The 25203-nt window shown below is 45.4% G+C and overlaps 1 protein-coding gene across 9 annotated transcripts in view; it reads left to right on the forward strand.

The window, feature by feature from the left end:
- The window catches only part of ST3GAL3 (ST3 beta-galactoside alpha-2,3-sialyltransferase 3), a 175214-nt gene that overhangs the window by 140367 nt on the left and 9644 nt on the right, over positions 1–25203 (forward strand). For 7 of the 9 annotated variants that reach the window (XM_035537650.1, XM_050712286.1, XM_050712288.1 and 4 more), the window contains 2 exons: positions 9403–9549; positions 18929–19075. In XM_035537650.1, the coding sequence (XP_035393543.1) occupies positions 9403–9549; positions 18929–19075 (294 nt within the window). The remainder of the gene's footprint in view (positions 1–9402; positions 9550–18928; positions 19076–25203) is intronic. The other 2 variants (XM_050712287.1, XM_035537655.2) reach the window with 1 other exon arrangement.

A 25203-nucleotide genomic window follows, 5' to 3' on the forward strand; every position in this document is an offset into this window, starting at 1 on the left:
ATTCAGCTTCTCTCGTGCCGCAGCACACAGTTATTTAATGCAAACACTCAACAACTGGATTGAAAATAAACCAAACCACTGGAGGTACTAAGCAAGAGGGAGACTCTGGGAAAACCTTGCACTTTTTTTTGACAGTATTTAGATTCTTACAGTTGTGAGTTTATGGAATATGTCAAAGGGTGTTTCTTTTCTTCTTAGGGCCAGGTTTATGGAAGCGTTAATATCTTCTTTATATTATTTTCTTTAAATAGGAAGCATACATTTGGAGGAAAACGGCCAAGCTGTTGGGTGCACGAGGCTTTTGCTAGGTCAACTCAGGGGGTTTTCTCAGCTGGTTGACTGGTTGTGTTCTGGCCATTTTCCGTGAAATTAATTTTGCCCACAACTGACAAGTATGGCAAATAGTGGGTCTGGCCCAGGCAATCAGTGCTTTGTTTGGAAAAACTCTCCAATGTAAATGTTCTGTTTAGATGACAGTTTATTTAAATTATCGTCTTTTGAGAGTATTAAATAATGTTACTAAAAAACTCATCTTTTGTAAAACACCTATTATTAATGCAAGTCGAGACAATAAAGTAGGGCAGGAGCTTCCTGGCATCTTCCCAGACTCTTGTTATTTTGACCTTTCTGCTTTCCCCTTCTAAAGGATGCTGGATAATTTGTATATGTTCTATATGAACACTCAGTGAACATAGAAATTATTTGGCTTCTCGTTTCAGCAGAGATGCCAAAATAGGAGAAGACAGCTTTTTTGTGTACTCTTGCTGTAAAAACAATGTGAAAATTTCCCTGGAGACTCGCTTTAAGATAACTTCAGAAAGTGATGAGGGTTTCTAGGCCATAATTTCTACTGTGGTGATTCTTTAGCTTTTTTTGTTGTAATGTGCCAAGAGTTTAGTCTAAATATGTGTTGTTTAATGAGATGAGATCTTGTTTGTATTCAAGCTCACGAACCAGTTCAGCTCCCTAAAAAGACTTTGCTGATGGCTTGTCCCCAAGCGCCCTGGGATACCCTCGTGTTTTGCCACCAAAACCTGCAAAGACAGCGCTCTTTCTTTCTTTCTTTCTTTTCCTTTTTCTTTTTTTTTTCTTCTTTGGTTCCAGCACACTGTTATAAGTAGAGCAGGTAGCTGTGCTTACAGTTTGGCTCACCTTAGGTTTTCTTTTGTAAGCCACTAGGAAAATGACTCTGTCACTTTATTATACTTTCACCTTCGAGCTGATGTTTTCCATGCCACAGGTTTGGCTCAGCTGGAAAGTTCAGCTGAAGTAATTTAGCTGTCTCTCGGGTTGAGGCTAACAAAAATGCAGGTTTTCTACCTGCTAGAAACAAACAAACGAAAAAATACAAACTCTCCCACCCCATTTTGGTGAGACACTAATTCTTCAGGGCAGCAGCTGGGAACTGGCCAGGCTGTGTCCCATGGCAGCCTGCTGGGACCCTTGCAAATCCTGTAAAATCCCACGGCTTGCTTTGTTCCACAGGAGCTGTTAGATGCTGGCAACTCAGTTCTGAGTGCACCAAGCATGGTCCATGCTACCAGGCTTCCTGAGCACTGCCTGCCTTGCTCAGGTGCCCTTTCTGTACCCTTAGTTGGAACGTGGCATCTCCAGAATTTAGGAACAAAATGGGATTTTCCTTCCAGTTGCTTCTCCGCAGCGAGATGGGGGCACAAGGCAGCAGAGAGAGCAGGGGGTGTCCTCGGGAGCCCCCTTCCCTGCAGCCTGGGCTGGTGCTTGGCAAGAGAACAAAGCAGAGCCTTGGAAGCTGAGGGTGATGAGTCCTGGGATGGCAGGGAAAGGAAGGGTTTAGCACCAGCAGGGAACTCCTCCAAGTGTGCAGTTTTGTCAGGATTGAATAGTTCAGGAGCCTGGTAAGAGGATGCATTCTCCTTCCCTAATGGCTGATCTAGAATGCAATAGCCTACCAGGGCTTGTAGTTGCACTTAGAGGACTGTGCTGTAAGTTTAATTACTCCATTTGATGTAGCTTTTTTTGCTTGAGTTGATTTTTTTTTATTGTATTGAGTAACACTGTAAAACTTTTTAAAGAGCTTTATGGTTGTAAAGCAAGCCATCAGAAGCTAAGAAAAGCAAATAATTTAACATTGTGTTTTCAACATTAATTCAGTTCTCCTGTGCAGATGTTATTCATAATATGGATGTAATAATGTTGTCCTCACTCTTGGAGTACTGCTGTCTATCTGGTGGAGGTGGACACTGAGACTTAGTCTGATTTCTGTCATGGAAGAAGTTCAGCCTTGGTATGAGCATCTGCAGAAGCCATGGAACGTGTTGTGGAGAGGAGAGAGCAGAGCAGAAAGAACGGCCTCCTCCATTCAGCCTTTGAATGACCGTTGTGATGCTGAGCAAGTTAGATCAGAAGTTCCCAAACACTATTCAAGTCCCACGAGGCAGATGTGCAGGAAAGGTGTGTGTTCAGCAGCAGGAAAAGCTAAATGAAGTTGTACTGTTCTGAAAATGTTCTGAAAATTGAGGATAAGGTATCTGAAGTTGAACATCAGAAGGCAGTGGAAACTGGGCGTTCATCAGTGTGTTTTCTCCTCTGTAAAATGTTGTGATAGATGCCAAATACTGTAGAGATGCTGTAAATATCAAAGTATTGCTTGTAAAGCACTTAGATGTATGGCAATATTAGAAAACTCGTGTGGGAAAATTAGAAAGTCAGTGTTCACAACAGAAATACTGAATTTCTGAAGTTTCAGGGCTGTCCTGCCTCAGCGCTTACTAACATGTGGATTTGGCCTTTCAGACATGGTATTCTTTTAATAGATGTTATGTGAGTATGACATTTCATAAACTATGCAATAAAAATAATAGTGAATTAAAGGGACTGGTCCCCTATGGTTATAAAATATCCCCTAAATAGTAATAATATTATAGGGCCTGTTCTTTGTTGGGAGTTTTCTGAAACTGTACTCCTTTAGATATCTTTTCATTGAAGGGTTATTATTAATGGACGAAAAACCACAACACAAACATAAATTGTCTAAATCCATTGCTTTTACTAAAAACTTCCGTCTTTCCTAAGATATTTCAAAACAGGAATATTTCTCCAAGCTTTGGCTCAAAATCCAGCTTATGTTTTGAACGAAAGAGTCTGTAGTGCAGTCTATCCATCACCCTTTCTGCACATAGCGCAAGCACATCTTCTGATACGCCGTATGTGAGCTATCATGTATGCTTTGACTTGTGAAATGCAGTATTCATCAGATTAATCTTTAGTTTTCTTTGCAGCCAATCTGATATGTTCCAAGTTCCATTTTCTTCAGAGGACAACCTCTTTTGCTACAACATTTTATCTTACAACTGTGAATTATATTTTAAATGTAGAAGTACATTAAAAAGAAAGGAACTACATGGGATTTGCAACATGCAATGTCCGAAAATAAATTTGCTCTCCTGACTCTTTAGAGCTGGTCTTGGCCTCATGCTACCTAGTCCTGGGAACGGTCAGACAGCAGATGAGCAGTGCAGGAGGTCCGTGTCTATAGGTGAACTGTATCACACCCAAAGTTATATGGTTCAAATGAAGTGCAGCAGGGCTGTTTGTATATACTTTGCTATTTATTCATAATAGCTGCTAGCATGTCAACAGGGCAGAAACTTGCTACTAGCAGCCATGGGAATGCTGTAGTGTAGAAGACTGAACTGATATATAATGCATCAATGCTTACTTCCCAGATGGCTTTTGTCACTGCTGCAGTTGCTGCTTTCAGAGCCAGTATCTCTGGACGCGGCAGCTCCCTGTTCTGTGTAGTCCACGTGTCCAGCGCAGAGTTTGAAGTCTGCAACTCCCACTTGGAGCTAAGCTTCCCTTCTCTTGTGGTTTTCATACAGAGATCTTGACCTGGCTATGAAGCCTTCAGAAACTAATTTCTAAGCCAATGTAGTGAAGTATTTATTATTAGCTCAACTAATGGAGAAGCATAGTTAGATTTTTATTTTATTTTTTGTTTTATGGTGTGGTTTTTTTTTGTCTTTAAAAAGTACTGTGTTGGAAGGTGCTTTTGCCTTAATCCTGCTTTGCTGCTGTCTTTGCCACTGAAAACTCTGTGTAGAAAACTCTGAAAACTCTCTGGGTAGAAAAACTCTTTGGGTTTCACACTGAGAAACATTGGTAAAAACTAAATTTGAGGGGTTTACAACCTATTGGGAGTCCTCTTGGCCGGTATGTTAGCTGATAGTGCTGTGAGGCTGTTGGGAGATGGGACGTACTGACAAGGGAACGGCCTGGGAAATTACAACCATTTGATTTTAGACTTAGTCAGTGGGAGGGTATTCAGAGAGAAGAAACAACAATGATAAATACAAAATACAGAGCTGAGTGCTGGCCATTGGAGCTGTGTACAGAGGGTGGTGAGAGGGGTTCTCCATTGCTTCGAGAAAGCTGGGTAAATATATATCCAGTGTGGGCTAGTGGGTCTGGCAGTTGACCATCAACCTGGATTGCAGGCTCTCAGCACCTCTGTTCTCATTGCTAAAAATTCCTCGTTGCTTTGATAATCAGTGGAAATGGTGAAACTTCATTTATATTACCACTTGTAGAAAAACATTTTATAGGCCTCCATGTCTACTTGACCTCTGAGAAGTGCAGCGTTGGCTGATAAGATGGTTATTTTCTAGCAAAAGCACACCTTCCACGTTTAATCCAGTTATGCCTGAGCAGAAACCTTTCAGAAACCTCTGTGGATGGATTGCTGCTGTACCCTGTGTTTGCGTGGCAGTGAGTGCTCGTGGGTGGTGGGTATAGAATAACCACATTCCAGCCTAGGTGAGGACAGCAAACTCAGTGAACCAAGTGCTCCGAGGCACTCTGAGGTCTCGTGACTGGCATGTCATTCTCTGGCTTTTGCTTTCCATCTTGCCCTTCCTCACCGTTTCTCGTGTTATCAAGGTTTGAAAGAGCAGTGATCTCCATTTGCCACAGGTTCTCTCTCCAGTCTTGTCATCTTTCTTGTTGCTCTGCAGCACAGTATTGCATACCTGGACCTAATTCAACTTTGTGTGGCACATAGTTGACCGTTAGAGCCTCTCTGTCCCCTTCCCATCAGACTCAGAAGTCTTCCTGAGCAATGCTTCTTGTACTCCTAAACCTAGTAGTACCGCAGAGGTACAGAAGAGGGATCATCTGTGTCATCAGGGTGCCGCAACATTACCCCTCATTTTGCATAAATATTAGAAATGCAGTTATTCTGTGAGACAGCCCCTAGCTGTTTGTAACTTCCTTTAAGGTGTACTTCTTGACTAAAGGTCTGAGTTTCCATATTTTATTTTAGTGTATGATGTGATCCACCTTGGTAAATCTGGGAACAGGAGATGGAAAACTGAATGGAGACAAAACCAGCCTGCAACAAACCATCTGTCCCCGTTACTGTTCAGTACTTCTGTGAGTAGGCAGAATGAGGGATTATAGCAGGACTGCCCTGCGCCAGGAGCTGTTCGGTGAGGTGTGCCGTGTTTTATCCCTTCCTTATAACTTGCCATCTCTGACATTTCGCGTGCTGCTCCTCTTTGAGGTCCCGGAGCTGCATCTGTAGAGGGGATATTGCTGCTCCTCTCCCTAGATGAGAACTGTACAAGAGATTGGCTTGAAAGCTCTGGCCCATCTAGATTTTTGCTACTTTTTAGTCTCCTTTAAAACCTTTTGCACTGTCCTTTCCAATTATACAGTTTTGAAAATGCTCCAGGATTGCTTAGAAGTGCTGTGGACCACAGATACTCGTACTTCAGCCACGCTCTCCTGTCTCCTCTCTCCCCGTGTTGCTTGTTTCTTTATGCTTATACTGTAAGCTCTTTTAGGCAGCACTTGGCACCACGCGTGTTGATCAGTGACTAAGGTTCCAGGTGCTCAGTAATACCAACAGATAATAAGGGTGGGAATTTAAAGTGGGGATGTTTTTTCAGCCTAAACCCCGAGGTCTCCGTGTCAGTGCCAGGAGGTGATGAGGTACTGTGGGAACATTGCCTAAGCAGTTTTCAGACTCGCTTTCTGACTCATTATCCTAATGGTTATCAGGAAGAGAGATACCGTGTCCTCAGAGACCCGTCTTCAGGCGCTGCAAGGAAGCAGACTTAGCTGCCGGAGCAGGGGATGCCCCCAGCTCAAACCACGGCTCTGAGCTGCTGAATCTGGCAGGGAGCTCCTGCCTTCCCTCCGAGCGCCTGCCGCTCCTGCTCTAGCTCCGTCTCTCCTAATAGCCTAAAGAAGGGACAGAGTTCCCCGACGGGAAGCGATTGCTTTGGAAACCTCGCCGAACATCTGTGTCCAATCAGACCGAACATCTCCACGAGGCAGAACAGCGGCCCCGTAGCCGAGCATCAGCGGTAGCGAGGAGCCTTGGCACGGGCTGCGCTTCCGACCGTGCGGCTCCGAAGGGGGTTGCGTCAGGGGAGCAGCCTCCCGGGGCTTGCAGTCGTGGTGGTGCTTTGTTTCGTAGCCTGCCAGTGACAAGCTGCAGAACAAAACCACAAAGCTCGAGATGCAGCTCGAAATTACAGGGTTTGTGGAGCCAAACCACAAGGCTGAGAATTTCAGTAATTATAAGCCAGGAAAACAGTTTTTAGTTCTTTGTGAGTAAGGAAAATCCCAGGGCTTTGCCTACTGTGTAGGTAGAAATATGAGAGCCGTCTACTGAGACTCCCCATCTCTCACTGGAATTATTTTAGAAATTACAAATGGAAAACATACCAAAATGAAAGATGACCTGAGATGTCCCTCATTAAACTAAGGGGAATTGCACAGAAAAGTTTCAGGGAACAGCACTGAGCAAGCAGAAGTAAGACTAAAAGGACAAACCAGAACAATTTCAGAACTGTGTGACAGCCAAGGAAAGTAGCCAGCTAAATACTCTGGATAAATGACAATAGAAACAGCCACAACAAAAGGACCAAAATGGACAGGTTGTATTCCCAGCTATGGATTGCATCCATGTTTGGGTTGCACTTGCACTGGACTGATGGTTAGGAGCACAGGTTTGGTCCTAGTGGTTCACACAGCACTGGAAAAATGAGCAACTGTGATATGTGTAATTACATTTTCCCAAATTGCTCAAACAACAACAAAGTCTTGAGACTTTTTATGCTTTGTTATTTTTTTCTCTTTAACGTTATATATGTGTAATGTTAAAAAAAAAAAAAAAGAAAAGTAAAAGCTCCTTAATGACCAGAACTTCTGTAGAATCTTCTGTGAAGTTTGAATCCAAACAAAAGGCAGTTTTGTTTTAATTAGCTGGCAGACCTTCGATTTGTTTGCAAAATTTAAGTGATGCCTTATTTAGAGCTGCACGTGAAACCTTAATTCAACTTATAAATTTATTTTAGTTTCAGGATCACACGGTGTTTTTCCAGGAAGTGTCTGCTTAAAACCATGGTAAGATGGTTTCATCGAATGAGTAGCTGTTCAAGATTTTTGTTTATCATCTTCATTTCTGTGAGACCTGGAGCATGCTTAATACAAGCTGAATCTGTTATTTTTTTTCCCCTGGCACTGAAAGACCTTTGCTTTACACGAGCTTTTAGGAAATTCTGAAGGTTTAATATTTATAAATTTTTAAATGAATATTCACAAGGGTACAAAACTCAACTGACATACCAAATCCCTCAAATCTGTTGGTCAGATGGATGTAGTACTTTATTAACATTTGTAAAGTGGGATTATTTTTTCCAATACTTTTGGTTTGAAAATGGTAGGAACACTCAGTGGTTGAAAATGTGGTGTTGTAATGGAGAGTGTTAGATCACTTTGACTGCAGGCATTCTTGCTAATTCAACTGTGATGAAAAAACACGACTGTTAGTTAGATTTTTTTTTTTCCATTTAGGGTCCTGAGAGCACTTTACCATTGTCAGCATGTGAACTTTAACTCTCATGATCCTTGTTCTGGTCAGCAAAAGTGTATTGTGTTTGAGCAGCCTTGAGGTGGGATCAAAACAGGGTATCAGTGGCATTTGTCTGTCTTAAGACTATTGGTTTGGATAACGTGCATCCTTATTTCTTCATTGAATTTGCTGTATTAATGCCTTTTGTAAGGTAAGAACCATCTACCAAAGTTTCATTCTTCAGAATCTGAAATTCAGTATTAAATATAAACATTAAATATTAAACGTGAAACGTGAGAGTGGTCTACATGGGAAGCCCCTGTAAGGTGTTGTGAGAGTGCACACAAGCCGTGCACAGTACAAGCAGTATGAGAGCAGCAGTCGGCACGGGCTGTGGCGTAATTACCCTCAGTAATTACAGGGGTGGTTGCTACTGGACATAGGAGGCTCCCAAAGATTTTGTGGGAGAACATCAACATTTTTTAAAGTGCCTTGAAAGCAACTGTAAAATCACTGTTATGCTGCAAGCAACCCCAAACTGGTGTAACTGATGGCTTACTGTTTACCTAGCATGTGGTTTTTATGTGGAGTTTAATGTCTGTCTGTTGCTCACCTTGGAGATCGCAGGGAAGATGTGAGAAAGAGGTATTGAACTGGATTACCCTGCCAGAGCTGTCAGCAGATTAACATTCCTGCTATCCTCCCTCTGCCTCGCTCTGCGTTTTAACCCAAACAGCACTGAAACATTAGGATGTAATGGGGCTGGAAGTCCGTGAACAAGGAGCCCCCGGCAGCTCTGAGGGCGGTGCTGTGCCCGTCCCACGGTGGCTGGACCAGGGGGAGCACAGATATGCAGTAATGTGGCAGAGAGACACAAAACCCCCTCTCTAGGCAGGACTGCCGAGCAGGGCAACAATTCCAGGCCAATGTTCTCCCACCTCACTTTGCAGGGTGAAGACTTTAAATAAATATACACTGGGAAAAATAATGTTTTTTTTTTCCTTGTGCTATGAACATGCCTGGCCCTTCACAAGACTGTATGGCACCTTTATAAGCTTATGACTGAATTCACCTAAAACCTGACAGAAGGTAATAAATCTAGGATAACGCAGGAAGTATGCAGCTTACACACTGAGAGTAGAGCTGCGCGGTCATTTTTAGTTCTCTGAATGTTCTTTAAAACATTTGCTATCCAAGAGTGCATCCCCTTGCAGGCAGGTGGGAGAGATCACAGCGTGTGCTGGAATGCTTAAGGCATTAATCAGACCAGCTGAAGTGCCAATAAGAGTGAAAACGTGGCACCAGGGAGGGGGTTATTCATGCTGAAGCCCAGACCCCTCTGTTTTCCTTACACTTGTCATCCAACCTAGCTCACGTGGATCTGAAGATGATGCCATCACCCCTCCAGGGTGTACCCTCCCACCATCAGCTTATACAGTGCCTTGTGGCAGTGAGCAGTGACAGCGGGAACTGCTGCCAATAGTGTATTTTAGTAGAATAATAGCAATCTGCTATTTTTTGTGTATAATTATTTGCCCTTTTTTTTTCCTTTTTGTTACCAGAGTGCCTCTGATGGCTTTTGGAAGTCAGTCGCAACCCGTGTCCCGAGAGAGCCTCATGAGATACGTATCCTGAATCCCTACTTCATCCAGGAGGCAGCTTTCAGCTTCATTGGACTGCCTTTCAACAACGGCCTCATGGGCCGAGGGGTAGGTATAAAACAGAGCAGGCAGAACCAAGGGGAAGGGCAAGAACAAGCAGCAGAGCAGTAGGATTTCACTGTTCTTACTTTTTCCTCGTGGCCTCCACAGTCGGACATTGAAGGGAAGGGACTTCGGCTCTGTTGTGGGGGCGGCGCTCAGCCTACTTAAAGGAAGGCAAGATCCTTCCTTTTTGGTACCAGGAAATGGCTGTTCCAAAGCCCCTTTTCTGGAGGCAGCTCTGAGGCTTCCAGCACCATCTGGGTGATTTCTTGCTATCCACAGCCTGCTAGAAGAGCACTTCTCTGTGTGGCTCTTTCCCAAAAGGAACAAGGAACCCTGCTCTTTGTATCCTCAGTGCATCTGGACGTGGTGCAGGTCATGCCACAATTTTATAATTTGCTGTCCTCAAGGAGACCGCAACCTAATATCACTGATATCGCTCTGCTCGTCCTGTATCCCAAGTTTATTGTAAAAGAGTGTAAAGGTTTGATTATGAAACCTATGAAACCTAAGAAATTCTGATCTTACAGTGGCATGTTTTAGATGTAAAAGCTTACAGAAGAAAACAATGTAAATATAGTTTTAGGTCATAGTTATTAACAAAACACCTTAGTGATCATTCTAGTATCTGTCATTATAGGATATTTGCAATGTCACAGCATGGATTTGGACTAGACAGAATAGTGCCTTATTTTCCATTATTTTCCATGCTCTAATTATGTAGTGAATTCTTTTTACAATATTAGAGATATTTGTTTCCTGAAGATCAAGTAGGTGGTGGGTGCCTGGAGGTAAGAAATTGACTACTTAAAATGCGGTGTGCAAGATGTGCAGACAGATTCAGCCACAGAGAATCATTCTTTTCAAAATGAGAGCTTTTGGCATTGCTGCACATATACGTACAGAAGTTGTCATGTGGTTCTGGAAACAGTGGGTTTTCACTCCAAGCACTGAGGGTATCCTACCCAAATATTCTCTTCAGCTAGGATCTAATGTACTTCACCTCTCTGCATTCTCCGTGACTTATCCTTAGAAGGATGTGGTCTTGATTTGTCTTCCAGAAAATAAGGACTGATGCCCCAATGAGGGACAGAAATCATCAGGACTTTGCCTTTATTTTTTTCAGATTTGTTTTTATTTTTAAACACGTTATTTTAATACACAAGATATTACTTAAGCTGAGAGGAGAGGAGAGAATCCGGAAATGAAAATGCTGTGAACTGAAGTTTATGAGGTTTTGATAGGTTGTTTAACACAGATCAGATTGGGAAATGAAGGCAACTAAATTGAAACCTCATGTTTCACTTCATGAAAGTGCATTAAAAATAGTTTATGGAGCTTTAAGGCAAGCAATCTCTGCCCATGACCCCTGCTAGGTTGTGTAAATTGTAGGTTGTTCCTTGAGATGGGGCAGAAAGAGCTCTGCAGGTGCAGGTACATGTGTGGGGCCGGGATGTTAGTATACCCTCTGTGTCTGGGCAAGGAAGATTTAATATAGTGATTCTGTCAGAGATTAAAAACAAGGAGAGTACCTGTAGCCTGTTGGTACAACTTTTACTGCAGGCATCAAGTATAGACTGCTGTTACAGACCTGATTGGACTTAACGCTAGTGAACACTGCTGCATCAGTGTGAATGCTTCAAAGGAAGCCACTGCTGCCAGTGTAAAGAGGCTGAGGAGAACCCTGGTGATACAGATTTGACTTTGTTTCTCTGAGAATTTAAATGGGATGAATGGAAATCAGAGCCAGGCAGGCCAAGAATCCAACACTGATTAATGATTTGAGAGGGATCCAGCAAGATGAGTTGGCCCTGTGAGGCAAGCTAGAGCAAGGAGCATTGCTCCACAGGAAAGCTATGTGAACATAGCTCACACAGCAGCTGCAGAGCATAGCTGCTTGGGTTCGGTCATGCTGTAGGGCTGCAAGATGGCTTGGGAAACTTTATTCAAGAAAAAAGCAACCTGCATGGGGCAGATTGGTGCCTCCGTGCTGAAATGCAGGGTGGTGTGATGGGCAAGCTACACACAGGAGGATCAGGCCTAGGGATGCCTCAGTAATCGAGGCCAACAATAAATCCTCACAAAGGGCAGTAATATTCCACTCCTCTTTGGTCCTGATGCCTAAATAAACTTCAGTGTGCCTCCTGCACACCACATATGGTAACAATGTGCTGCCAATTAACTTTGTAATTTGGTGGCTTTTTCAGCAAGGTTGAGGAGAGCTAGTAAAATAGTTCAGGGCTGATCTCAAAGCGTTTTTTCCCAGGATTCAATAAAGTCTGAATGTAGTAACAGCCTCTGCTTTGATAATATAATTTGGGCCAGATGGTTCTGGAGGATAGCAGGGGGGTGCAACTCAGATGTATTTAGATTGAGCTTGTGGTATTGGTGGCTGGCAGTCTGACCAAGGAGCAAAACTGATCACCCACAGTGAGCAGTGACTTCTCTCTGGGACAAGTAAAGCTTTTCAGTTTTGTCAGCCCATTTACTGAAGTCTTCAGAAAAGGGAGAGCTCTTTCCTACTACATAGAGACTTCTCTTTTCTTGGGATAAAATGATAATAAAGAAGAACTTCAGTGTAGGATCCTAGCAGTGTCTGGGGAAAATTAAAGACAAGAATGCCTGAAGCTGGTTTAACACAAGAGAAATGAGCTAATGTCATTGATTAAAGAATCCTCTTAATGAGCGGGCACAGGCCTGGCTGACTAACTAGACAATGGTGTATGCCTGTGGTTTGTGTTTTGGTGGAAGTTCTGTGTATACAGGTCTTTTGGGCTTGAACCCCAACAGCAGTGGCATTGCAGCTGGTAATTCAGGCATGCAATAACCTACCTTGCATTGTAGACAAGTTACTGGAGGACAAGCACGAACATCAGTTCAGAGGTGGCATTGCCTGTTGCATGTAGAACAATGTGATGGTTATTGCTGTGATGCTTTTTACTCTATAGTGAATAGTCCTATCCACTCAGTAGTGCTCAGAGCCATTTGATCCGTGACTTTCTGGCTGGTGAGCCATGGTATGAGGTGGCTGGGAGGGCATTTCAGATGACACAAGTTGTCAGGTCTCTGATCAGGAACTCCAGCGCAGAGTGGCGCTTGTATTTCTCGCTGCTGGTACAGTGCATCCATGGAACTGCTTATGACTGAGCTTCTTCTGAGACTAAATTCTGCTGCCCAGAATTGAAAGCCTTTGGTTTGTTCCTGTCCTGGAAATGTCTGGATATACAGACCTTGTTAGGAAGGTAAAACATCCACCTCTGGACTTCACCCAGCCTCAGCACCAGCTTGCTGAAGGAGGAGCCATGTGCAGGACTACTATCAGGCCATGTGCAGGACTGTTATCAGGCACCCCACCATGGATTAGCACCTCTGCAGGGTGCAGGCAGCCCGCATGCACTTGGGGATTAACCTCTGATGCTGGAGCGTTAGCACTTTGTGCCCCAGGGCTTCTCTTTGCTATTACATAGTGTGGGCAGGCAGTCTTTCTGGAGATGCCAGTGATGACCCTGGTAAAGCACATACATGGTTACCACGGAGCAGCTAATGTAGTGAAGTCATGCCTTTTTCAGTCCTTAAGAAACACTCTTTGCGTTGAACGGGAATGTGCTCTATTACAAATGGTGGATCAGAGCTTGTGCATCAGGTTAGATGCCATCAAAGGTGTTAGACTTAGGCTAGGTTGTGTAGGAGCTCAGCAGTGAAATGGCTAAACTGAAGCTGCTGGGCACCTTGTTGTGTCTGCAGGCTCAGGTCCCCAGCCTTTCCGTTTTGCTCTACTGCAAACTCTGCCAGTTCTGGAGGCTCCCTTATGCTTACAGCAAGGGACAACTATGGGACGTGAAGGAAGTGTTGGAGATGTTCTGTTTTGTCTTTTGAAGCCCAATATTGTAGCTGATTCTGTGCATGGATGGAGGTAGCCATGGAATCTCCTGTGACCGGGACCACTTCGCAGAATGACAGGCACTTATCTGTTCACAACAAGTGATGCTAGATTCCCTTTTATGACATATTTCCAAACTTGCCAGCTAAGGGAAGCAAAAAGTATTTTTCACATTGTTCCTGTGCAAACGTAAATGAACAAAAAGAAAATGCGGTGGCTGTTCTGTATAGCATATGATGGCTCTTTATAGTTTTATTTTGTATTTCATTTGTTTTTAAAGCTTTATTGCTATTAAGTGATCAGGTCTGCAACTGATAAATCTATGGTAGCAATTTTTCTCAGGTAAGTGATTTTTCAAGTTTTCCCTCAAATTAATTAATGTAATAGTCAAACCAATTTGAGTATCTAGTTGCGGTATTGTTTTGGGGGAATTATTATTTAGCAGCATTCACCCTTTTATTTAAAAAGGTAACAATTGAAATAGTCTGAACAATCCAATATGCTTTACCCTGAGCTAAGTGAAATCCCATAAATAACTGGAATTCATTTAGCATATTAAGGGAGTCAGATATTTCTAAAAACAGATTTACAGCAGTCATTTCCTTCCAGTCCAGAAGGCAGTGACACAGGAGTGACCCGGGCATGGAATGAAAAGCACTAAGAGATTTTCACATGCACCAAGCAAAAATCAGTTACAGTCCCCTGGTTGAGTTGCCAGCACTGGATCTCCGGTACAGGTCCGGAGGTGATGCTTAGCCTCCATTAAGTCCAAAGAAGGGTTGGTGTTCATCTTGTTGAATGTCTTATTTTTTTCTATGAGCAGAAGGTCTCTTCAGAGGGTCCAATGGAAGATGAAACAGCAATGTCTTGAAGACAATCCTTTCATTTTTCCTCTTGCAGCAGAGAACAACAGAGGAGGATTTAGGAGAACCTATCGTATGTCTGTATTGCTAAAGATATTTCTGGTTCCCTGACCTGGTGTTGCAGCCTGGCTGTGTTTGCACCATGTGGAGCTTGCAGTGCTCCCTGACTCTACACAAGACCTTTGTATAGATCTTTGCATCTCTTCCCTTTATGCTATTCTTACTCAGGACCCACCATGCATGTGCTCACCTCACTTATGGAAGGCATCATGCCAGCAGCTCCTGGAAGGAGCCATGCCCTGTATGCACAGGCCACCTTTGTGCAGCTCCGCCATGGTGACATGGTGCTCACCACTACTGTGTTTGCTGTTAGTTTGCCTTCTGCTTTCATGGAAAGCAGTATACCAGTGTGTGACAGGGCCCGGGTGCCTCTCAAAGGCATGCCTCTGCTCAGAGCCACATCCTTCACCAGCCTCCTCTGGTGTATCGGTCCTGTCCTGGTGCCTGTCCGGCCCTGTTGTGACCAGGGCTGAAGAAGAGAAGGATTGTGCAAGAGGCCTTATCGTAGGTGTATTAACCCTTCTCTCCAAAACAAGGACCTCATTGGCCTAGTTGGAATATCCACTGTCCCAGCAGAAGTGGAAGTCTAGGCTAGGCCTAGTGGATCTTGGCCCACCAGGTGCTTTGGGTTGCTGACATGCAGAAGGCTGGCACAGCTCCACACACTGGGGACGTGTAGGCCAAACATTTTTAGGCATTAAGAGGTTTTCAGGTACACTTCTCGGTTACTGCCGAGCCATCTGGTTGAAAGCAGCACTGCTTGGTGGTACAGGAGTACCCAGGCACATACAGTGCCATGAGCAGGAAGACAGGATTATGAACCCTGAGGGGAAATTTTGGGATTTTTTTTTCCCTAGTAGTGGCCTAAAATAACAAGAGGCCTGCTCAGTTGTTTGAGAGATTTTTATTTTCATAACTCAACACAAGAGGTGTGGTGGTTGCTTTGGTATGTCTTTGGGGCACGGCACAAGGGTGTGTGTGCTGAGATAGCACTGACGCACTATGCAGGGCATAGCAAGCCAGGTTTGGCACACCATGTCCAGGATGCCTAGCTTCTTTTGGAGTGACCTGTCCCCCAGCTTGCCCCGTAGGCTGTACTGGCTCATTAGGTCCAGATTAGAGTTTAGCAGCAAACCAGTTTAAATGCCACCAAACAATCAGGAGAGCTTGGAAGCTGTGTAGATGCAGCCAGAGAATAATTATAACTATTCCCTCTCTCTGATATGTGTTCCCTCTCATTTGCCAATTCTCTGCTGAGAAAAGAGGAGATCCCTTTCCTCTGGATCTGGAGAACACTGCTGGGTTGGCTTCTCTGCAGTTAAAGCCCAGGATCTGTCCCTAGATCCTACAGGTCCTTCTCTTTCTTGGGCCAGGTGGACAAGAGGCAGTGCTTCATTTTCAGCAGAGATAAGGAGGAGCAGAAACTCAGCAGGCTGTCACAGGAGAAAACTGCTCAGTTTCTATGGTTTACACCAAATCAGGATCAAAGAATTCTATTGACTTAAAAATGACGTGCTTAACCATCAGTCATGCTGCTTTTATACTTCTGTTCATACTGGCTCCATTTTTTTCCCTCCCAGAAGTCTCTCAGATTCCCCAGTTCCTGTTTAATCTGTCTGATGGTTGATTCTTCTTCAACAGAAGCGGTCTGGGGCAAACCCCCTGTTTTGTGCATTTGATCCACGTGCATCTGTGGGCACGCAGAGTTTGTACTCATGTTCTTCTTCTTCGTGGTTCTGTAAACCATGCCATTACTAAGGGTGAGCTCTGCCTTGGTGCATCCACTGCACTCGGTGAGTAGCAGGGATGATAATTTCTGCAAGAATTTTCTAAGTGGTCCTTTCTATTCCTCGTGGATCTGACTGCAGCAGCAGGATGTGAAGCTTCATTTCAGCAGTAAAAGTGGATACAAATCTGGGTCGTCAAGGGGGACAAATGTAATAGGCTGTAGCCACCATAGGCATGAATATAAATAAGGCATCGCTTAATTAAAAACTGTCATCAGATCATCTGTTTCTGAACATGATTTTAGGTCAACACAAAATTATTTTGCTAAGGGTACAATTTGAACTTTTGATATTACTGGGTCTTAAACAGATTGTTTGCCATAAATCTGGAGGTTAGGAGATCTTTGATATTTTAATCATTTTACGGAGAAGCAGGCAGTACTGAGATACTGGGATGCCAGGAACTACTAAAGGACAGAAGTAGATTAGAAAATTATCCCCTATTTTTTCATAAAGGCTATTGCAGGATTTATACATAGAGTAAAGTGAAGCAGGTATTTGGTGAGCAAAGGAAAGTTCACTTTTGATTTCTGTTATCAGTTACTCTCCAGACAGAAATAAGAATATACTTGAAAGAAAGTTATGGTGGTTTGGCAGTTCTCCCATTAAGGTTGGGTAGTATGATTAATTCTCTGTGGTTTTGCAAGACTCGCATTAGAAAGTTAGCTCTTGAAAGTTAACTTAGCCAGTAAAATTCCCTCTAGGCAAAGACCCCGTGTCTCCCTCGAGCTGTACCGTGGGAATGGGCCCCATGTAAGTGTGGGTGGTGTCAACGCCATCGTATTCTCCAACAATGACATGTTCTCAAAAACGTAACCATTTACTCGCTGTGTTTTGGACACTGTAACTATAGCTCAGCTAAGGGAAACGGTTTTGTGGCACGTCCACGTATCTGCTGATGCAATTCGAGCGACATCTGAGTGTCATTTCCTATGTAAAACATAAAGCTGAGAATATCTGAATTTGAATTGCCACGCATGGGAAGACAGGATATTCTTGTGTACTTTGAAATTCAGTGGAATTTTCTTATCCTTGCTGAGTAAACTTTTTCTGTTTTTTTTAAACCCATCCTTGAGATTTTATGACGACTAGTGAATTAACAATTAACTAAAGTAACCAGAATAAAACCAATATTGTTTGTGGCAGACGTGGTCAGTATAAAATGAAGTTAAACAGCAAAACCGAAATGACTGTCTTTCTTTTCCTAACATCTAGAGCTGGCACAGGAGGATGTAGTAAGGTCTTTTCATTTCAAATGCGCACTGTTACAGTTGCGTTGCAGATGTTTGAATTTAATGATCATTTATTTAGACGTGAGCAGTTTTTGCGTTTTTGTACGTTTGTCTGCATATTAGTGTAACATCAGTGCGTTGTTATGCAGAGCGCGTTGAGTTCTCCATAGCACATGGGTTGTGCTCCCAGCTCTGCTCATCTCAGCTAGGTATGGGTGGAGTTCTTCCCTTGGAAAACATCAGTCCTGGGACATGGTCAGGCAATCAGAAGTGAGCACAGGAGTGTGTTGCCAAAAGCAGGTTCCTTTGAATGAGAGGCAGAAACTCGAAACATGTGCGTTCCCAGTCTGTTGTGAACACGGGGTGAAATGCAATAGCATTGCTCACTGGTACAGGGTCACCCCTCTTACACGCAAGATGTAAGCACACATTTGGTTTCTACATCTCAGCTGAGAGGCTGTCACCCTCAGTGACTGTCTGAGCATGCCCTCTGAATTCATGATACCTTTGATATGGTGGTGTTGGATGTCTTACAAATAATGATAAGATATGTGGGTGGATTTCTCAGCCTCTCCCTAGCCCCTGGGGTAAAGTTACCTTAGCAGATTGATCTGGTTAAAGGGGAGTTAGAAATGTCTGTGAGCTGGGTTTTTACACTGAAAACACTCATCCATCACAGCAGTCATGTTCATCTGGACTTGCAAGAGCACCGTACAGCAGCACCGTAGAAGCCAGATGAAATGGGAAGGGCTGAGGCTGGACTTTGGTGCAAATAGCAAGTCAACAGCAGGGAGAGGACAATCAGGGGTGTCCCGGCTCAGAGGACTAGTGGCAGTTTTTGAATGGCTTCCCAGTATGCTGGGCTAGGAGTGTGGCACAGGACAGTGCCCTTTGCCTGTGGGGCTGCCCCCGAGCACGGGAAGGAGTCTCAGTGCACAGTGGGTCTGCTTGGTCTCCTCTCCATCTTCTAGAGCTGTTTAAGCGCCTCCTTTAACTGCTTTTGTTAAAGCACTAAAATAAAGCATTTGTACCATTCCTCACTTCCGCTCCGGTGTGGTGGCTCATTTGGGACAAGTATACCTCATTAGCCTAGCTCCTAGCTGGAGGTCAGTAATATGTGTAGACCTGGAATCCAGCCTTTACGTGTTTATTAGTTTCAGAAAACTAACGTGTCCACTGTGACTCATCTTCCAGCTCGTCTGCTGACCTATTCTCAGGAAAGCAAAGCTGTGGGACAGGAGTCTGACTATTTGCATTAGTCCCTCTGCCCTGCAATACTCCCCTGAAGAGCTGGGTCATGGAGTCTCAAACCAGAGCCATTGCTTATGTGCCAGGTGCTTTGCAGGAAGCAGGGTAACAGGATTTTCTTTACAAGTTGGAAAGCTGTTGATCCTGCAAACTGGCACTGGGCATCTGATGTGCAGATGTAGCCAAATACCTTGTTCTGGATTTTGTGCTTAGTAGTAATAGTTTTTGTTTTTAGCAGAGACAATAAGAGGAAATCTTTGACAATAGAAATGGCAACTTGCTAATGACTTCCATTCCTGCTTTCTTTCCTCTCAGAACATCCCCACCTTGGGAAGTGTAGCAATAACCATGGCGCTCCACAACTGTGATGAGGTGGCGGTAGCTGGGTTTGGCTATGACATGAATTCCCCCAATGCACCGCTGCACTACTATGAGAACATCAAGATGTCCGCCATCAAAGAGGTAGGGAGCTCCTGCTGAGCACGTCTTCTTCCCAAGCCCACCGACCACCCCGACCACAGAGCCTGCCTGGGACGGTGATCGACTCCCATCTTTCCTGCGTGGGTCAAACAACAGCTCCACCCAGGCATTTGCACATAAAACTCCAGACATTCCCCCAAGCGCAATGCGTGTTAAAAACAGTTATTTCTGCTGGGAAAAGTTCTCTGGAATGTGCATATAATGTGATTCCTTATTCTCAGAGCGGCAGAGAAAAGTTTTGCGTAAATGTTGAGCCGGGTGAAAGGGAACAAATATGTTCAGGGGCTGAAAAGATGTGGCCTGCTACAGCTTTGTGATCTGTTGTATTGCTCCCTAATCCATGTGCTTCTTCTGCTAGATGATCCCCTGCTCAGCCCCTGTGAAACGTGGGGGAGGTGAGATTAGCCTGTGCAGGCTGACCGAAGCAGCAGTTAGCTAGTGTAAACACATGGAGGCTGCTCTTCAAAGCCACATCTACCTTAGAAACATTTGCCGGTGCTATCCCAGTGAGACAAACAGCCCTTTTAGAGGAACAAAAGCTCTCATGGTGGTATAATGCAGCAGTATTTCAGGTCTGGCCATTTCCTGTGCTGAACTAGAGTAAGCTTTGTCACTGGCCTCAGCACCTTCTGTAATGGGAAAAGCTGCTGAATTTTTTGGTAGAGCCCAGTCTTTTCTGGCACAGATGTGGCCCAGATCTTTCTAAAATTGCTCCTCTGCTTCACTGGATAGAGGAACTTTCTCTGTCCTACTCTGCATTGTGAAAACAGAGTGATGTTCAGAGGGAGAGAACACTTGTTGTGTTGTTCATGGACAGCTGCTGTCTGCTGGCGCTTATATTTGTCACCTCAACCACTGTGCCATTGATCCAGGTCAGGAGGGAAGCCCGGAGGTGGTGTTTTTCCAAATCATAAGATCATACATGTCTTAGGACTCAGGCTGCAGGCTGCACAGCCTTAGACTGACTGGAGGAATTAGCAATCGGTACCGGTCAGCTTGAGAAATGGGAAGAGCATTTCTAATTATCATAGCAATGAGGCTTTGGAACAACCTCTCAGTAGAGACCAAGAGAAGAAACTGAGATTGGGAAAAGACTGTGAGGAGGTCCCTAAATATGTCAAGGAAAGTACCTCATGATACATCATTGTGATCCTGAGGTACCTCCTGCGACCTCCACAGGCCCAGAAAAGTCTGTCTCTTCCAAGACTGTTTGCTCTTGGACATGGGGATACTCACAGCAGGTGTCCTGTGCCGAGCCTGGTTTGCAACCTAGAAGATGTCTCTGACATCAAGGACACCCATGCTGGAGCTGACAAGAATGAAGTTATCTTCCTCTTGCTCCTTGCATGGGTTCAAGGAAGGAGTTGGCAAAAGGCACTGGATGACAGGCTGTGGCCCTCTGCTGCAGGAGAGGAATTAAAATGCTCCAAGGCCTCACCACTGATGCAAGTAATGCAGCCTGCAGTACGTTAGAGGGAATGGCTGGGCCCTGGCACTCGGTGTTACTCTTGCACCCACCCACCCCCTTGTGCCAAAAGCTGCCAAACATCAGCAAGGAGCAGAAAAGCTCTTATGAACAACTCTTTTTGAAAGAGGAGTTCAGAGGAAAAAGTCAGGAAGCACCACGGAGAGGGGTGTGCAGTGAAGTACGAGCTCTGCCATGAGTGAGCTTCCCGTTCCTCCTCCATTCTTGGCCACCTTCCGCCGTGTTCTTTATTTCTGCCAGCGGGCTGTGCATGGCACCCTGGGCCTTATCACACCTGCATGCACTTAGTCCTATTTTTCCAGGCCTGCTACCCCATCTTTTGGCTTCTGGAGCTAGCCAGCAGACACATCTGAAGCTGCCAGTGCAGATTGCTTGGATTTTTGATTCTTGAGGTCAGCACCCTGAGCGAGCTGCAGAAGCCAGCGGGAGACAGGAGGGAGTCGCTCTTGGGCACTGTTCGTATGAGGTCTGAGGGATAAAGCTGGCAAGGCACAGGGCAGTAGATGGGGATGAGCATGTGAAATGCAACCAGCTGGGTCTCTGAGAGAGTCTGTGCATGGTTTGACAGGCCTCTGTTGTCTGGGAGCTGTCAGTCGGCATGTCCAGGCTCTTCTGTATGGAGGTGAGGGAGCGTTGAAAGGTCTGGTGGAGCCTCACTAATTTAGATGTCAGTAGGTTTGTTTCCGCAGCCGGGGCTGCTGATGAGAGCTCTGCTGAGCTGGTGCTGGGAGGAAGGTTCCTGTTCCATCTGAAGGCTGGTTATATGATCGGCTTCTGCCCGTCTAATCCTCACGTGCTCACCCGCAGGCTCCTCTTACATTTCTCTGCCCTGGTACAAAAAAAGCCATCTGTTCCCGAGTATCAATAATTAATGCCCCTCCTGCCACTGCCCCTCCCTGTATGACAAATTGTTTGTGATATTGTGGAATGTGAAGAGCAGAAAGAGGATTGCATTTCTTTCTCTCCCATTTAATATTAATGGTAGCTGGTAATTGTTAGTCACCTGAGGGTGAAGCTGAAAGGCGAAGGGCATGATAGGTGGATTCTGTCTTCTGCAATTGTCCTCAGGTAACTCATGAACAAAGATTTGCCCCTCTCTGGACTGGAAGCACTCTGCACACTCACTCAGAGACCTGCACGTGGTTTGCAAATCTAGAGGCTGACCTTTGTTGGCACCTTGGGGCAAACCTTGCCATTGTATTGGTGAAATGAGGCTGACCCAGAGCCAAGCTCAAAAAGGTTTTCACCTCTTCCATCTGCTCTGATACCTGAAGGCCCACTGGGGCATCTTCCTTGGTGTTACCTTTGGACCTCCAGGTTTGTGTCTTCATCTAATTCTTCGTGGTCCTCCAGGAAGCTGAGTGTTAAATAACGGTGAACTGTTGGTAGGGGTGGAAAGTGAGCCTAACTGAAACTGCGCCAGCAGGGATATGGGAGCTCTGTGATGGTCCCAACACCTACAGCTTCATTCTTGTGGCTATAAGAAGAGAGCAAGCGGCATGCGAGGCATGGCCCTGGCTGGCTCCCTAAACACGACCCCATCCCATAATCCGACTGCCAGGCTCCTCCAGCCTGAATGACTGACAAATCTTCAGTGTTTAAGCCTCGAGAGCAGCTGCAGGGAAGCACTCCAGCTCCACCCTGAAACCATCCCTGTCTTTACAGAGGAAATGTAAACATTGACGTCCTGGGTCTGGAGGTGCCACGTGTGTGTGTGTGGCATATGGGATCCTCCCGGAGACATCCATCCATCCCGTTCCCTTGTCTTGTGTCTGCAGGGGGAAAGGGTCTGGTCTGCGAGGAGCGTGCACCCTCTCAGCAAGGTGTGTCACTGATTTACACTTGAGGCCTGCTTGACATCTCCCTGGACACCCTTGAAACCCTGTGACTCATCTCTGAGGAATTTGTTCTGATTACATAAAAAAAAAAAAAGCCAGCAAAATACACTTGCTTGCTCACATCTGGGCGGAGATGCCTCTCCCATGCCAAGACTGAGGTGATAAAATCTCTGTGGAAATGCATGTGATTTTTCCTGTTGCTCTGTGGGACCGATGGCTGAATTTCCAAAAGGCGATCAGGCAGCCTGGGTGTACAGTTTTGCTTAGTCTTTGCTTTCCCCGACGGGGTAGAAGCCCTCAAGGTCCCAAACTGTGCTGTTATTGCTACCACAGGAGGCAGCTGCCTGCACTGCTTCTTCCAGCATCCCAGACTCCCAGGGGCTGGACAGACATTTCCTGCTCCAAAGGAAAAGGCTCCACGAGGAGGCAGATGCTCTGGAGCTTTATCTGTGTTACCGTTCAGGGGAATGGATGCAGTGATTAATCCCTTAGGGCCCTAGCGTGGCTGCAAAAGGCACGTGGATTCTCCTGCTCTTGTGAGCGCCCATGGGAATAAATTTCTCCGGTTTATAGCTGGGTGGTTTCCTTACCCCCTGTCCTGGGGGCAGCACAGTGTGCTCCAGCTGGTTTCTGTCCTGGCAGGCCTTGTAGAGGAGACCCTTTTCTGCTCATCTCAACGTGCTCTGCAGAGCTGGGAGCACACTGGCGTGATGCTTTCAGGCTGCGAGCTGGAAAATCAGCACTTGCAGTGCAAAACTGCATCACAGCTCCGCTGCCCAGCGCCTTCTCCCTTGGTCTGATCTTCTCCCCATTGCGGCTGGAGGTGCAAAGTCCTGGCATGCATTTCCATGAGGGTTTTCTGGGCGCTGTGACCTTGCTGCTCTCTGGTCCGTTACTGGGGGATTGCTGCTCGATAGACCTCATGCCATCATGTGAATTCTCACAAGTCATTTTTTAGCTCTAATCCTTCTTGTTATAACTTACAAAACGCAGAAGGTCTAAGCCTGTCATCTCCCTTCAGTTACTATTTTCCCTATTTCCAGTAACTTGTAACAGCTTTCGACCCTTGGCTGCTTCCCTGAGCGCTGTACAGAAAATGAATGAATCCTTGCCAAGGTGTATGCTCACTTGTTTCTGGTTTCATGGTGATGAGCCATCAAGCTGATTTTTTTATAGTTTATTATATTTTTATTTCTTGCCTATGTCCTGTAGTGCTTCCTGCCCAAGTACTCCATAAAAGTGTATTTTTGTCACAGGTCACTGTCTCCTGTTAATGTAGGAGAAGTGTCAGATCCACTGGGAACGTAAAGAAGGAAACATGGAAATGGGGGTGAGGAAAAAAGGAATCGTTTTAAAAGGGAGCGAAAGTTTTTCAGGATTAAAAGAAAATGAATGAACCTGCCTGTGTTACAATACAACTTCACTGCTAATGGCAAAGCAGGTTAGTGTTTCAGGCAGAAATTACTGCAGGATGGGAAAGTGACAGTGTTTAGAGTAGTAAAAACATAACCGAGAGCAGGAGGCTGTGTTAAATCATGAGAACGAAGCACAGCACCAGCTCCCAGCATCCTTCCTCTGCGTGCTCTGCCCTGCGACTGGCACCACACACAGCCTTCCCCGCACTCACGGCTGGTACAAATGGGGAACGCGTGCTTAAAAGCCACCCTTATCGGTCCGGATCCCATCTGTGGCTGTGCCGGCGGTGCTGCTGACTGCTCTCCTGTTCTCTGCAGCAGCAGATCAAGCAGCAGCGCCGCTGCTGTCGGAGGTGTCAGCTCCTTTGATACAGCTGTGCCCGGCACCTCAGGGACTCGCTGCCTGACCCGAGGGGGAGCCTGCCTTTGATGGCTTCTTTCTGATCCCTGGCTCCGCTTCCCCTGCAGGTCTTTGTGGGATGCTGGAGGACACCGGCTCCTAATGCTTCTCATTCAGGGTGTGTAAGGGCTGTCACAAGGGCCGGGGAGGTGGGCTGCAGCATGCCGTGACACACAGCTTTGTCTCTGTCTCTCCCTGCCAGCAGCCACCTCTCGCAATAATCCGCAAACATCCAGTTTGGAATCTCGGCCCATGAAGGCACAAACAATAGTGCTTTATCATCATCTGGACTCTCTCTGTGAAGCCGCCCTTTGCATTTTAAATCAAGGAAAGTTGCTTGGGAGGGGGTGACGGGGCTGCTTCAGGCCTCCAAGTACCTAAAAGTTCGCGGTAGCCAGCAAGAAGAACAAAACTCCTTTGAAAGCAGGGCAGATGTCTGGCCTGGTGATTTATAGGCTGAAAACACAGCTATTCGAGCCTGGCTGATGAATTGCCATCGGAGTACAAGGAATGGTGCGGACTGAAATGGAGGTCAGCTTTGGAGGGGGAGGTTAGGGGCTGGGGCAGGGGGACCTCTGAAAGGGCAGTGCTTTTTCTTGGGGCCCGCAGTGATGACTGATGAGGTTTATACATTTTTGCCTTTGTTTAAAAGCCACCTGTTTGACAGCGTTTTGGCGGAACGAAGGCCTCACATGCTGTTCCTGTGCGTAAGGACTGTGTGTCTGTGTAATACAAATCTAGGAAAGATTGATGGACTAGCAGTCACGACTGCAGCACAGGTATTGCATTGTTCGGTAGGACAGAAATACGGTAACACTTTCGGGGTACCACTGAGCCCTAATAGCAGCATGGATAAAAACAGAATTAAGGTTTGGTGAGGATCTCTGTATGAGAAAGCGTTCAAAGATCTTCAGAGGTGCGTAGAGCCCAGCTGCTGACCCCAACGTTGTACACAATCCTGTGTAACGGCG

Source organism: Cygnus atratus, chromosome 8, assembly GCF_013377495.2.
Source record: "Cygnus atratus isolate AKBS03 ecotype Queensland, Australia chromosome 8, CAtr_DNAZoo_HiC_assembly, whole genome shotgun sequence".
NCBI classification, from domain to species: Eukaryota; Metazoa; Chordata; class Aves; order Anseriformes; family Anatidae; genus Cygnus; species Cygnus atratus.